At 38.7% G+C, this 14,730-nt stretch overlaps 1 protein-coding gene across 2 annotated transcripts in view; it reads right to left on the bottom strand.

The window, feature by feature from the left end:
- PCDH15 (protocadherin related 15) overlaps positions 1–14,730 on the bottom strand; it is a 1,406,570-nt gene that overhangs the window by 710,689 nt on the left and 681,151 nt on the right. For both annotated transcript variants that reach the window (XM_050959272.1, XM_050959271.1), the window contains exon 7: positions 3,205–3,323. In XM_050959272.1, coding sequence (XP_050815229.1) covers positions 3,205–3,295 — 91 coding nt within the window. In that variant the 5' untranslated portion in view covers positions 3,296–3,323. The remainder of the gene's footprint in view (positions 1–3,204; positions 3,324–14,730) is intronic.

Genomic DNA, 14,730 nt, shown 5'->3' with positions numbered 1-14,730 from the left:
CAAAATAATGTTTACAACAGGAGGATTAAATTGAGTTCTACTGTACTTGAGTAACATCTTTTCCAATTATCAAGTCTCCTTCTATTACACTGTCATTTGTTCACAAATCCTCATTCACAAGTGGTGCGTCCCTCGGCTGGCGCCGCTTCCCGCTGCCCCCATTGGCCTGGAGCAGCGAACCACGGCTAGTGGGAGCCGCAATCGGCTGGACCTGCAGATGCAGCAGGTAAACAAACTTGCCCGGCCTGTGAGAGGCTTTCCCTACACAAGAGGTGTCCCAAGTTTGGGAAACACTGCTTTAAAGGGTTATAAAACTAGATTACAGTAAAAAGTTACGTTCTCTGTACTCTCCCCAGCATCCATGCTCTCTTCTCCATATCCTCAGTTGTCATTTCATTACACCACAATATCTCCATCACCCTGGTTTCCTTTATTTCCCCAAACTCTCTCACCACAAAGTCCATTCCATCAACCTCCAATTCTTGCTCAGCTGCTTTTTACTCCTGTACTGCTGAGCTGCCTTGACCACACAGATTCTCATCCTTCAATACTACCATCTTCCAGCTCAAACAACCACTTCTTTACCATGATTGAATCCCATATTGCAATTGCAGCCACCTAAAGGTATTTCCCTGTTCCATGTTCTCTCACCAGCTTTTTCAAAGAGAAGATTCAGCATGACATCCTTTCTGACTTCCTTTCACAATCTTCTCTCACCCTGTTCTTACCTCCTTCTGCACTTTCAACAACGAGGTTCCTCACTTGTTTTCCTCTTAACTCATCCACCTGGCCAAGTGATGCTATCTCCTTCTTTCTCATGATCTACCCTGCCCTTACACTCTCACCACCTTCTTCAACCCTTAGCTTCTGACTCTTATTAAGTTCCTTTCCTTCACAGTATGAACATGGTATGATTCCCCTATCCTTATAACCCCCAACATTTACCCTGCATCCTTCTCCAACTGCTATCCCATCTCCCTTCACCACTAAACTCAGTGAAAGTGTCACACACAACTGTTTTATTAAGGTTCTTTCCTCCAACTCTGTCCTTGTACCCTCCAATTTGGTACCTATATCACTGAAACTTTTGTCTCCATCATCTTTAATGACACTTTTATGGTCAAATTTTAGAGCCTCTACCTGGATGACATCTTTGAGTATCATCTATCTAGACCCACACACCTAGGCAGCGTCCATATGTTTCCCCTTCTTCCTTCCTCCACCACTTCCTTCCAGAGATCTGGCCTTTCCTCTCTGTTCTGCTGCTAGAAAGCCTAGTCTAGGCCCTTATTAGCTCTCATCTTAACAACTGCAGCCTCTCTCTCTGGCCTTTCTGACATCCAATTGGATTCCCAGGTCCAATCAAAAGATGCTACTAAAATAATCCTTCTGACCATGTTACCCTCAACTGAGAGATGGTTCCCCATTCTCCACTGCATCAAATGAATGTGGTCCTTCACAACTTAGCCCCTCCCTATTAAATACATTTATCATGTGATCCTTCCTCTACTCCATCAGTGGTACTATCTTCCATTTCCTATTTGCTCCTACTATAAACACCCTCACATTTTCTTCCATGCTGCTCCTTTATGTATGAACCACTCTCCTGAAACTCGTCTGTAAAGACAGTACCCTGTCTTTCAGATCTCTCTTCACGATTCACTTCTACAATGATGACAACCAGAAAAAGCCAACTGATAATGGATAGTCAGATGGCCTTTAGGAGTGTCCAATATTGTATTTTTAACTCTAATTGTGTATAAACCTGGCCTATGTAAATACATATTCTTATTAGTATTTCCTTCAGATTGTACAACCCACTGATTATATCTTATATTAAATATATTGCAAGATCTTTAAGGCAGGGACTGTCTTTTACTGTGTGTTTGTACAATACCTCAGTCATGATTGAAGACTTTAGGCTACCATAATAAAATAATCATCATCGTAAATAGGTTAAAAGTGTCTATGTCAGCTAAGCCAAGAAAAACACAAGAGCGATTCATATTCTTCACTGCCTCTGCGAGCAACTAGATAACATGTATTGATGGTGAAAATCATAGTGATGTTATACAAGGAAGGAATGAGGGGGGAAAATAATTTGCTTACATACCATGGATATCATACAAAACTAAAAAAAGAAAACATTCAGAGCTGAATTACTGTTAGAATAGGAAATATTGAAGTAAAAAAAATAGGCATTTTGGAAAGCATCACATTTCAACATAAAATGAAAGACAAACACAACGCGGTGTACTGGTGAGATGTCCATAATAAAAGAAATAGTTCTCTAATTCATAAAGGTGTACAACTTTTTACCAACATATAGTTTTCTAAATCTAAAAAGGAAACCTAGCTACAAAAATAAGTAACATGAATGTAACATTATAAGCATTCTATACCAAAAGTAATAGTTTCGTTAAAGAAAAACATACTGTGTCTTCATATGTGCCTCTTAATACTTCTTCATTTTACTTTCACTTGAGCAATCCCACACAAAGAGACCTCTCTCTCTTCTTTATAGTTATTATGTTTATAATGTTGGTTTAAGAAACAAATGGTATATACATTTGCAATTTGATTAAAAATACTGAGTCAAACGCATCCCTCACATATCTCCATTAAATTAAATGAAGATATGCCAGGAATTAATATGGTCTCTCTATTGTCACAACATTTTACAATTCCTGCACTGCTCTTTTTTTTTTTTTTTTTTGAGTTCCTCATTTTGAATCTTTTCCCTGCACTGAAGCTTTGGCTGGTTGAGGTGTATGTAAATATAGCTTCAGAGTAAATTTCTTCTCCTCTTTAAAAGAAATCATTTGGTGCTGTAACTGGTATATTTCCAAATAAAATATGCTGAGGAGCATATTTGCAAGCATATAATAATTAAAATGTGTTCAGATCTCAATGCTAGAAATAAGTGTATATTTAAATTATGTTTTTAATTTTACTTATGTGTTTCTTGACTTTGGTTGTAATGCAAAGGTCTTGAATACATTCTCCGTAATGGATCCCTAGTGAACACAGTTGTGACAGTTAAGCATACAAGGGCCATATATTGTTATCCTTTCATTTGTAGCTTGTCTTCTTAGAGCAGCATATATTAATAGCTCATTCCATTAAATACCAAATCATCTGGGTAAACATTTTTCCATATACTATAGTACCTTTGTGTAACATGTAGAATAAAAACATGCTTACCATCATCATTCTGAGCCAAACAATTGGTGCAGACAGAAGCAATCGCAATTCCTACAGCCAACCATTCCCAGAGACAAAACTGCTGTAGCATTTTCTATTGAACTTCACTCAAGGAAGATCTGAAATAAAAAGAAAGATTTGACATGTTCAATAATCAGTTAAGGTAAATGCACCTGCCAATGCACAGAGGTTATAATGACTTCATGGTTAATCACTTGTAGTATGGGTCCCTAAGCAATATAACTAAATGATATGTATCTATCAGCAAGCATATTCAATCTCCAGAACAGGACAGTTTTGTTTTATTTATGTTATTGTTCTTTCTACATCAATCACAGTGTTAGAGAACTGTGTAATGTTTTGTGTTAGTCAAACATATATTAAATGTTAGAGAAATTAATATATATAACATGATAAGAAAACATAATGTTTGCTTTTTGTATATTTTTGCTGAGATAGCACTTTAGATTTTGCTGCAAGAGTTTGAAAATCAGAAAACTGGTTTGTGTGCCTTATTTGTAAAATATCTGGCCTAAGCAAATAACAAGGTAAAACACAAAGTCAAGAGGAATCAGTTAGCTTTGCAGAAAATCAGGTGTACATCCCTCCTCCCCTCAACAAGACAAGCTAACAAGCAAAAACCCAACATCACAAAAACCAGACCAGTGAAATGAACGACTACTATTGTAAAATAAAACCACCTGGATGAAGCCAGTGGGAGTGGGCTGGGACCAAAAAAAAAAATAGATGTGTTGGGAAACAAAAAAATAGAAGTCAGTATCAGCAGAATATTCAAAAATGTATTAATTGAGGTTAATTATTGTAATGTATGCATGAGAATGTTTTAATTAAGAGGTTAGAATGTAATGTATAAAAATTAAAGACAAATGAAGTAGCTCTGTAAACTGAGTCTGCACAAAGTTACAAAAAGAAAATTAAAAATTTAACAATAAGGGACTGGAGAAAATACTGGGGAAGACTAGTCAAGCATAGCAGAAACCAAAGATTTGAAAAGACTCATCCTGCCCTCAGGGAAAGTAACTTGATCATTTACTTTTCTTGACTTCTCTCTTTTTACATGTATAGGTAATTCATATGTAATAATAACTCTGTCTTAAAATGTATATAACAAAAGCTAAAAACCAAAAACTCTAAGTCTAGAGTGGAGTGGATCTTGTTTCTCACTCAACAAAGGTATCAAGCAAAGAAATATGTTATTCTCCTTCCTTCAGCTTCACCATTGAAGTTCACTGCTTTTCTGAAAAGTGATTATATAAAAACAAATGTACAAGTCCTTAAAGCTGCTGCCCAACTGCTGGGCTTGGCTGGGAGATATCCCACAGCATTTAGATCCACTCAGTACACCCAGGCTTCTAATAACATCTGGGACTGGTCCATTGCCAGTGCAGCACAACCCACAGAATAATGCAACCAGGTGGACACAGGTCCACTGAACCAAACCAAAGTTTATAAAGAGTAGCATTTTTAAAGTTATACAATGCTCTATTCTGTTATTCTGATAAAAAAAGAACTCCTACAATTGAGGGGAGGGATAGCTCTGCGGTTTGAGCATTAGCCTGCTAAACCCAGGGTTGTGAGTTCAATCCTTGAGAGGGCAATTTGGGGATTGGTCCTGCTTTGAGCAAGGGGTTGGACTACATGATCTCTTGAGGTCTCTTCCAACCCTAATAATCTATGATCCCTATGATATTATTCTGAACATTTTTATATAAAAATATGGGAATAAAAACAATGAAATATCAAATGGAAGCAACAAGAACCATGAAAATGAAAAGAGACATGGATAGTAAAACATAGCTATTGTCTAAAAAGTATATAAATGCTGTCATTTTACTCATGTAAAGCACTTAGCCCACTGGTTTTCCTTACCACTTTCTGCTAGTATTTTTATATTATGGTCATATAAGCTATATTTTCATTAATTTCTGAGTCAAACAATTGTCCCGCCACCCCCTGCCACTTAACGGCCTTCAGCATCAAAGCAATCTGATCTGCCATCAACAAGAAATTATTAAAGTCACTGCTATCTATCATTTTCCTTCAAGAAATTGAACTTTTCCTATCTCTGCATCTGTATAGTTTCATCTCAGGCATTTATTTACATCACAAACAATAGTATCATATTAGGACATTAAACCTTTCTTCTAAATAACTCACACTAAAAGTTACATTTATTGCAACCAAGAGATAGCAGGGTTTCTGCTAAAAAATAAATGACAGCTCTGTTAAGTACTGGAAGAGGCATGCACCTCTACAAGACTTGGTTTGATTCTCGTTTTCCCAGTTTATAGCAGTGACACTGCACCCCGTATTCTTCATAGTGATATTATTATGATATGATGCTTTCAGTATAGATAGCTGGTTGAGAAGGGCCTGTTCAGGGCAATGAGCCATTAGGGGAAACAATAGGCCTTAGGAGAAGAAGCTTGTCTCCCACCTGGTGAGCCTTCCTCAAAACACTCCAGACAGCCTGTAAATAATGGCTGCTATGACTCTAAAGGACATGTGACCAGGCCATATGATTCTGGATTTCATCTTGGGATGTCAGTATTTTTCCACAAATCACTCTGGGAACCAAGTTTTGAAACAAAGGGTTGCTGCCATATGCTAAAGCTATATAAGACAGGGAGTGACATTATCTGTTATTCACTCCCCACACAAGAAGACTCCTGGAAACACCTGGCCGGGGGGAACTGGATTGGGGGAAGTGCTGGGATTTCTAGCCTGTGTATGAAGACCTGAGAAACCCAAGCTGTAAAGCTAATGCAGCTTGTGCCTTAAGAATTTACAAGTCAGCCTGTACCATCAGTTAGAGTGAGACTCTGCTGTTCATATTCAATCTATGTAGCATATTAAGCTTAGTTTGCATTTTTGTTTATTTGCTAGGCAATCCGCTTTGAGCTGTTTGCTATCACTTAAAATCTATCATTTGTAATTAATACATTTATTTTATGTTTTAATCTAAACCAGTGAGTTTGAAGTGAAGCGCATGGGATTTGCTCAGAGAAGCTGTTGCATATTTCTCTCCACGCCACATTGGGGGCAGGAAGGATGAACTCTATGAGTTTACACTGCACAGTTCCCTGTGCAGCGCAAGCCAGTGTAATTTTGGATTTATGCTCCAGAGGGGGTGCATGCCTGGGGAGCTTTAGCCTTTCTACTGTTGGTTTATGCAGTGGCTAGTCAGAGAGCCTGCATGTAACTGCAGTTGGATATGCTGGTGGAAGTATGAAGATATACTCTCAGTTTTAGCTTGGTGGGGAGAACATCAATTCCAAGAAACCAGAGAAGCCCTTATGTGTGATAAGGTCATTTAGGACTGTGAGCAGAACCTCCAGTGAAGGAAGATGAATAATGCTTTTAATAGCAGCAGTTTCAATTCTTTTCTTGAGGGCTTTCTTTTACTGATTCATAAACAAATTATTCCAAAAACAAACCACTCAGAACAGTGTCCTCCAACTTCCAGAGACTGTTCCAGCTTCCTAGCTTTATCTCTCTAGGTTGCTTCCACAGCCATTTCCCTCATCCTCAATAAATTAGGTGACAGGGCCTGTCTTAACTCCTTATCTACTGTCTGGTCCTTGCCTCAGACCTCCACTGATAAGGCTGTACAGAGGAGACAGAGAAGATGTAATTGGAAATTTGTGCAGAAATCATTGTTGAAAGAACCAACAATAGTTTCCTCTCTAAAGGAATGGCTAGATTTGTTGAAGCCCCCATTGTAGCACCTTAGAGAACAGAAGAGGATGGGGAGCATTTTGGAGATTGTGGAGGTATGCAGAGGTCCACACATTCATGGCAAAGTGTGTGTTTTAATGCCTAAATTGTTGCTATTTCTTCAGGGTAGGCCAAAATTAGCCTTCAACAGAGTGATAAAGAAGAAGCTTCTAGACCAAATGTCGGTTTCTCCAGTGTAGGGTAAGAACATGTGACGACATAGAAAGAGAGCAACACACCTTCTACTCAAGACCACACAAAATTTCCCAGTGTTACAATTTTATTTTTCCTTCAGTAATTCACACATGGCTTGGTCTTGTTACCTTTTAACATTTATTTAAGTGCTACTTTCTGATTACTTTAAGTAAAATTGCTAGTTTACCAGTTTCAGCCAATATGAAGTTACTTTAAAGTTACTTGTGGTTTAAAACACAACTTTTAAAGTAAGTGAATAAATGTATGATGATGATTTTTTCTTAACTGGTTAATATTAAACAAATTTGATCATTATATAAAGCAATGTTTCCCAAACCTGGGACACCGATTGTACAGGGAAACCCCTGTGCTGGGCCGGTTTGTTTACCTGCCGCCTCTGCGGGTTCAGCTGATCATGGCTCCCACTGGCCGCAGTTCACTGCTACAGGCCAATAGGAGCTGCTGGAAGTGGCGGCCAGTACGTCCCTCAGCCTACGATTGGCCGGACCTGCAGACGGGGCAAGTAAACAATCTGACCCAGCCAGCCAGGGGCTTTCCATACACAAGCAGCGTCCCAAGTTTGGGAAACACTGATATAAAGCATAGCCACTTCACAGTTTGAATTATTAATGTAATATAATCACCAGCATCCTCAACTGGCTTTTGAGGATATATGAGAATCTCAGAATAAATTTATTCACAGATCTTGCCAATGAGCGAGCAAGGAATCATAAATGCATTATATGCTTTACAGTTTTCCTAGTCTTTTAGAACGCTAATAAAATAAAGGTTTAAATACTAATAAAGTTACTTTAGATATTACTAGATATTACTAGTTGTCAAATGCTTCCAAGTTTTTTTTATAATTCAGAAATGCTAGGCAAATAATCTAGGATTACAGATCTGCAGCAAACAGAATGAGTTCATTTTAAAATATTTAATTAGATAATTCATAAATCACCAAATGAACGTGCATACAAAGAAAAGTGAACCAGTTCTTCAACAAAAATGCTTAACTTTAGAATGATAGTTATTGAGTCCTCATCTGATATCCAGTGTGGTGGAACTACTCCAGAGAGGTTTTAGGACTCGGACATCTTGGCAGATTTATTTTTGATTCAGATGAAATGTCAAGTAAACCATAAGGATGGAAATGGAGTTGTCCTAAGAGTAAATGTATCTAGATGAAACTGTAAATAGAGCAGAATAAAAAACTGGGCCTTTCATTCAGTAACCCTGTGGGCCACTGTAACAGAAACTGGAATCAGAAATTTAGTAAACACAAGCATCCTTACCAAATAAGAAGTAAACAGAATCTTCAAATGCCAAAACAGGTCACAAACAGCACAAATAAGTTTGAAGACCTCAAGTGAGACAGTTGAGGATTTATTACTCATGTGAGTAAGAGATGCAGGCTCAAGCTCTAAATTTGCAATGTAACAGAGAATGAAAAAAGGCTAATATGATTACTGGAGTAGAAAAGTATAGTATTTCTACATGGTATGGTAGCTAAATGTTTTACAGAAAGATGCAATGAAGAGGGTGTTCACAGAGTAACATACAAGATGGGGAATTATATAGCTGAGAGCAAAGACTTTAACTAGGAGTACTTGTATAAAATTAAGAGAGGAAAAATGCAGGTTCAGTATCAGGAAATTTCTGATAATCAGTATTCCTAGGAGTGTGAGATATACGACTCTGTAACATTTAGGGGAGAAACAGGCCCAAATGCAGTGATGGAAGGCCCATTGCTTTTGGTACTAGCTCCTCCTGCCATAAGTCCTTCACAAAATAAAAATAAATAAATAAATATAAGGCACCATACCCGTCCCATTCAACCCAGGGTGAAACAGAAGAGTGAAATAAATCAGGAAATGGAGATGGCCATGAGCTAAAACAGTGTTGTTCAATCTTTTTTCATTTGTGGACCCCTAAAAAATTTCAAATGGAAGCGAGTCCCCTTTGGAAATCTTAACAGTAGCCTGAAGACCCGCCACGGATCCGAGGACCACAGCTTATTAACCACTCTTCTATGGTAATGACAACCTTTTATGGACCCCTTAGATATAGTCTGTGGGGACCACAGACCACAGACCCCTGGTTGAAAACCACTGAGCTAAAAAAAATAAATCTTGTCGTGGACCCCCCTAACTATTTAACCTACGGCTAGGGCCTAGACTGAACAATAACACTGAATCTCAACAATCCAAAATATTTGGAGAAATATAGATATGGATCTATATCCAATTTTGCACCACTTAAAACAGTGGGAGTTTTGCCATTGACTTCATGGGAGGTGAATTCAGCAGTGTGCGGCTTGGGTCCATCTCTAATATTAATATTAACTACACACTTAAAATGCTTATTTTATAAACACATCCATATATTAATACCTTCCTAAAATGGATTACTACCCTGTAGCAGCAAATTTGAAGATACTTTACCAAAGATTATGAAAATGCTTCAAAATAGTTATTAGAATATGTAAACAAAATAAGCATGCATTAAAAATAGGTAAAAATGGATTTATTCAATAGCCGCACATGTCAATATTTTAAATAGAAAATATTTGTTTACATGAGAGAATACAATAGCTCCCTTGGAACTGCCATGGCTGAATAAATAATACAGATTTTTAAAACTGTTTAACTACTCATTTTCATATAAAGTATTTATTTATGCAACCAAGCAGAACATCTTCAGGGATCATAACTTGTATACTTTAATTAGTTCTTTTTTCCTCTGTGAGTTTATTAGCGTTGCAATAAAAATTGAAAATGAACAAATAAATAATCTACTTTTAAATAATATTTAATGGATATATTCTGTCATAGGATATCATATCAATGTTTTTACTAAGCAAAACTCTTACTCTTTTAATGTTGAAGTTTTTTTACATTAAAATCTGTTCAAACGTTAGATACCTAAAGCAAAGCACTTCCATCCTGACATTGGAATGACAACATTTCAAAGAATTCCAGTTCTTTATGTAAATTTTGGGCACATTCAACAGCAAAAGGTTAATCAGACCTATGTTAGTTCCCAAATAGAAGAAAACATCTCTGAAGTGTGACTTAAAATCACGAAAGTTAGGAAACTCAATGAGGTTTAAAACTCAATCCCTAATTCAGACCGGTGTCACTATGTATGACAGGGGCCATGTCTAACTGTAGGGTGCTGTTCCATAATCCAGTGAGGGATGGCTCTAGAAAGGTGCAAATTATCCTCCCCACCCATTTTCTCCAAGAAGAATTAAGGGCACTCAGCAGTTCACATGGTCTGACCTTATATTTATTCTATGATACCCCTGTTCCCTGTCTCTCTCTTTCCCATTCATTCCTTCTCCTGGAACCATGGACATCCTTCAGCTGTTGCACAATGTGGATCCCAAATGCCAATTCTAGCTGACGTCTCCAATGGAGCGGTTACTTAACTTGTACAGTAACTGGAGTGCCTCAAGATGTGCCCCCCTGGGGAGTGTGCAATTTTAGGTACACCTGTGCTCCTGTGCCTTTGAAACTTTTGGTAGCAGTGCCTGGTCAGCATGTACATGCCCACACGACAGCCTCGTCTCCCGTACTGAGGCTATATAGGACTGCATGAGTGAACCACTCCTCCTTATACTCTACTGCAAAGCCCATAGAGCCAGCTCCAAAACAGAGGGGAGGTAGAAGAGTACCCAAGGAACACACATCTTGAAGAACTCCAGTTACTGCACAAGATGAGCAACCTCTCCTTCTTCGACTGGTGTCCCTGTGGGTGCTCCACTTTAGGTGACTCCCTAGCAGCATCCCTTTAAGAAGATGGCAGTTTGGATCAGTGTCCATGACTGAAGAAAGAACTGCACTGATTACTGCAACATCTGACCTTGCAGCGTGAATCAAGCTATAATGGGCAGCAAACATGCACTGAGGACCAAGCTGCAGTCTTGAAGATTTCAGCAACTGAAACCTTCAAGTAAGGCTTTGAGTAAGGCTACAGACATAGACTGATCTAGGAGAGTATACAGTCACTCTTAAGGGAGGTGTAACCTCAGTGAAACCATAACAGGCAATAATACATTCAAAAATACGTTTAGAAAGCCTTTGAGTGGAGATAGGTGCTCCCTTAGACCTGTCTATAATAGAATCAAAAAGAGCCTATGGAGTGTTCCTAAATAGCTTAGTTCTGTCCACATAAAAGGTTAACACCCTCTCAACAACTAGCATACAAGATGATGACTCCTGTGTAGACTGCTGCGGATTAAGGGGAAAAAAATGAAGGTGGTGAATACTTTGCGTAATGTGAAATTCAGAAGACATCTTAAGTAAAAAAAAACTTTGGACGGGTTCATAAAGATACCTTCTCCTTAGAGAACAAATTAAAAGGAGGGTCTGTCATTAGAGCCCTCATATCCCCAATCCTTCACGCAGAAGTGATGACCACCAAAAAGGCCATCTTCAAAGACAGATGTAGCAGCAAGAACATAGCTAGTGGCTCAAAGGGCTGTTTCATTAGATCGTTAAGAACAAGGCTGAGATCCCAAAGTTGTATAGTGGCTCTAATTTGCAGAAAAAGTTTGTTAAGTCTTTTTTAGGAATCTTGCTATGGTTGGATGAATGCATATAAAAACTTCTACTGTCATGTGGAAAGATATTATTGCTGCTAAATGAACCTTGACGGAATTCACAGAAAGGCAGATTTTTTCAATTCCAATAGATAATCCAAGATTAAGGAAAGAGATGATTGGACAGGAGAAAGATGGCACCAGTTACACCAAATATTATATTTTCTCCATTTCTGAAGATAAATATGCCTTGTAAATTCCTGTCTGTTATTTAAAAGTGCCTTTTGTACTTCCGATGACAAGACAGTCTCTAGTCCCAAGAGCTAATGAGGAACCAAGCTTGAAGTTGTAGAACACTCAGATTGGGGTTAAGTGTCTGACCCTAGATCCTGGGATAACAGTCCAGGTTCGATCAGGAGCTACATGGAGGCTAACAGATGAGTTTGATGACATAAGGAAACAAAACTTGTCTTGGCTAAGTTGGTGCAATCAAAATGACTTAGGCTTGATCCAGTTTGATCTTGATAAGAACCTTTAAATGCAATAAAGATGGAGGATATGCATAAAAAATATCACAAAAATGTTTCCTTGAGAATGGGGATTGAGTCTCATTCTGGAAATGAATTTCCTGTACTTTGTGTTGGCTTCCATAGCAAAAAGATTGACTTGTAGAAATCCCCAAGCTAGGAATATATTTAGTTGAGGACTTGAGAGATCAACTCCCTTCATAGTTTAGGAAGAAATGTCAGCCGAGGTTATCCACCACACTGTTCTGTATACCCAGGAGGGAAGAAGTCACAATGGCTATCTGATGGGCTATGCAACAAATTCAAAGTTTTATTGCTTTGATGTAGAGTGAGGGAGTGTGTGCCTCATCCCAATGATTGATATAATACCTGTACGCTGTGTGATCCATCATGATCTTGATGAAGTTGTTTTTGAGTAGAGGAAGAATATGGAAGCAACGTTTCCAACCGATTGATGTACAAGCACTCTTCTTGTTGTGACAATTTTCCTTGGAGTCTGTGAGGACCCAAATGTGCTCTCCTTGCCAATAGGGTAGCATCTAATATTAACATGGCTGCAGGGGGATTCTGATTGAACAGGATTCCTGCACAAGGAAGGATTCATCCATCAGATGAGTGAGCATAGGACCTGGCTAGGTCCAGATACCTGCCTGTTCAGATTATGTTTGGAACATAATCTGTAATGAGTCACTCCTGGTAAAATTGAAGATACAACCTGGTGTTGACAAAAATGCAAGCTGCCATGTGCCCAGCAGTTACAGATATATCCTTGCTAGAACTTGGGGCTGAATTGCAATCTTTGGATAAGGTTCTTCAGCACAAAGAGCCAGACGATAGGGAGATAATTTCTGCCTGTTGCTGAATCCACGAACGTTCCTAGAATGAGAATTTATTGCATAGAGGTCAAGGTCAATTTCTCGAGCTTTATCTGAAGGCCTAGACTTCAGAATAATGAAGTTATTTGAACTGTCAACCATTTCTCCTGCTATGACTGACTCTTGAGAAGCCAGTTATTGAGGTAGAGACACACAAAGTTATTCCGAAATGACAAAGGTAGGCAGCTATGACTGCCATGATTTCTGAGAAAATCTGTTAGAAGGATGACAGGCTGAAGTGTATGCACTTGTACTGGTAATGATTGTGATTGAATATGAAATGAAGAAATCTTCTATGAGAAAGATAAATCACAATGTAGAAGTAGGCATCTTTGAGGTCAAGGTTCACAAACCAGTCTCCTAATTCCAGGAAGGGGATTACAGCTGCTAAGGACACCATCCTGAATTTCGGATATCTGACATGCTTGTTCAGTTTTCTGAGGCCTGCAACCCCCATTTTTCTTGGGTATCAGAAAATATCTTGAACAGAACTCTTTTCCCCTGTGTTGAAGGAGGACTGGTTCTATGGTTCCTGGACTTCGGAGCAACAAGATCTCATCTGGCACCAATTGATCATGAGTAGGGTTCCTAAAGAGGGATGAGGCAAGAGGTTGGAAGGGCAGGGGAGATGTAAATTGGATAATCTAACCTGAAGTAATGGTCTCCAGTAGCCATATTTCTGAAGTTATAGCCCCCCATGCTAGTTTAAATAGAAAGGGGCTGTCTCATGCAGCTGATAAAAACTTTGTCATTGGGTGGTCTGGCTTCTCAACCAAACCATCAGAACTGACATTTGGACAATGTTGAAGGCTGGGATGAAGCAGTCTAGATAGTTGCAGGCTTTTTCTTTGAAAACCTCAACCTCTTAGCTGGTGGTTCCAGTGGTCTACAGAAGGCAGAAAATTGAGCAGGGCAGGATGTTTGTATTGATGAGACCTACACTAAACTTAATTTTATTTGCAAGTGTTTGTATCTCTAATAACCTATGTGTTGCTCTAGAGACCATTAGATTAGTAAGCGAGTTGTCTGTGGAATCTGCGAAAAGCTTTTGGCCACTGAAAGGTATATATGCCATAGTTTATTGTACCTCCCACAGAAACCCAAACAACTGAAGCTAGGAAGCTTGCATCATCAACTAATGCAGTGAAAACAGACCTCACTGCAGTATCCACCACATCAAGTGAAGCCTGCAGTGAAGTTTTTGCTAAGAGCTGACCTCTTTAATTATGGCACTGAACGGTTCTCGATGTTCTTGTGGTAAATGATCAATAAAACGTTAATCTTCTTGTAGTTCAGGTAGTCATATTTTGACACTAGTTCCTGGTAGTTAGCTATCATTAACTGAAGGGTTGCTAATGAATAGCTCTTACAACCAAAAAGATACTGCTGTTTTTCATCCTTATTATCAGAGGGGCTTCTGGGGTATGTTGCTTGCACCTTTCATTGACTGTGTCTACGATTAGATAATTTGGTGCTGAATGGGAAAATAAAAACTCAGAATCCCTGCCAGTGATGTAGGTTGTTTTTTTTAATACAGGCCTCTTACAGGTGCGGAGGCCTGTTGCTAGCATTTGCCAGATAGACTTGGCTGGCTCAAAGAGAGCTTCTTTACTTGGCAGTGGAACCTGTGCTGAGATTGAGTTGT

Source organism: Gopherus flavomarginatus, chromosome 6 (assembly GCF_025201925.1).
Source record: "Gopherus flavomarginatus isolate rGopFla2 chromosome 6, rGopFla2.mat.asm, whole genome shotgun sequence".
NCBI lineage: Eukaryota > Metazoa > Chordata > Testudines > Testudinidae > Gopherus > Gopherus flavomarginatus.
This window is presented reverse-complemented; position numbering and strand designations above follow the sequence as displayed.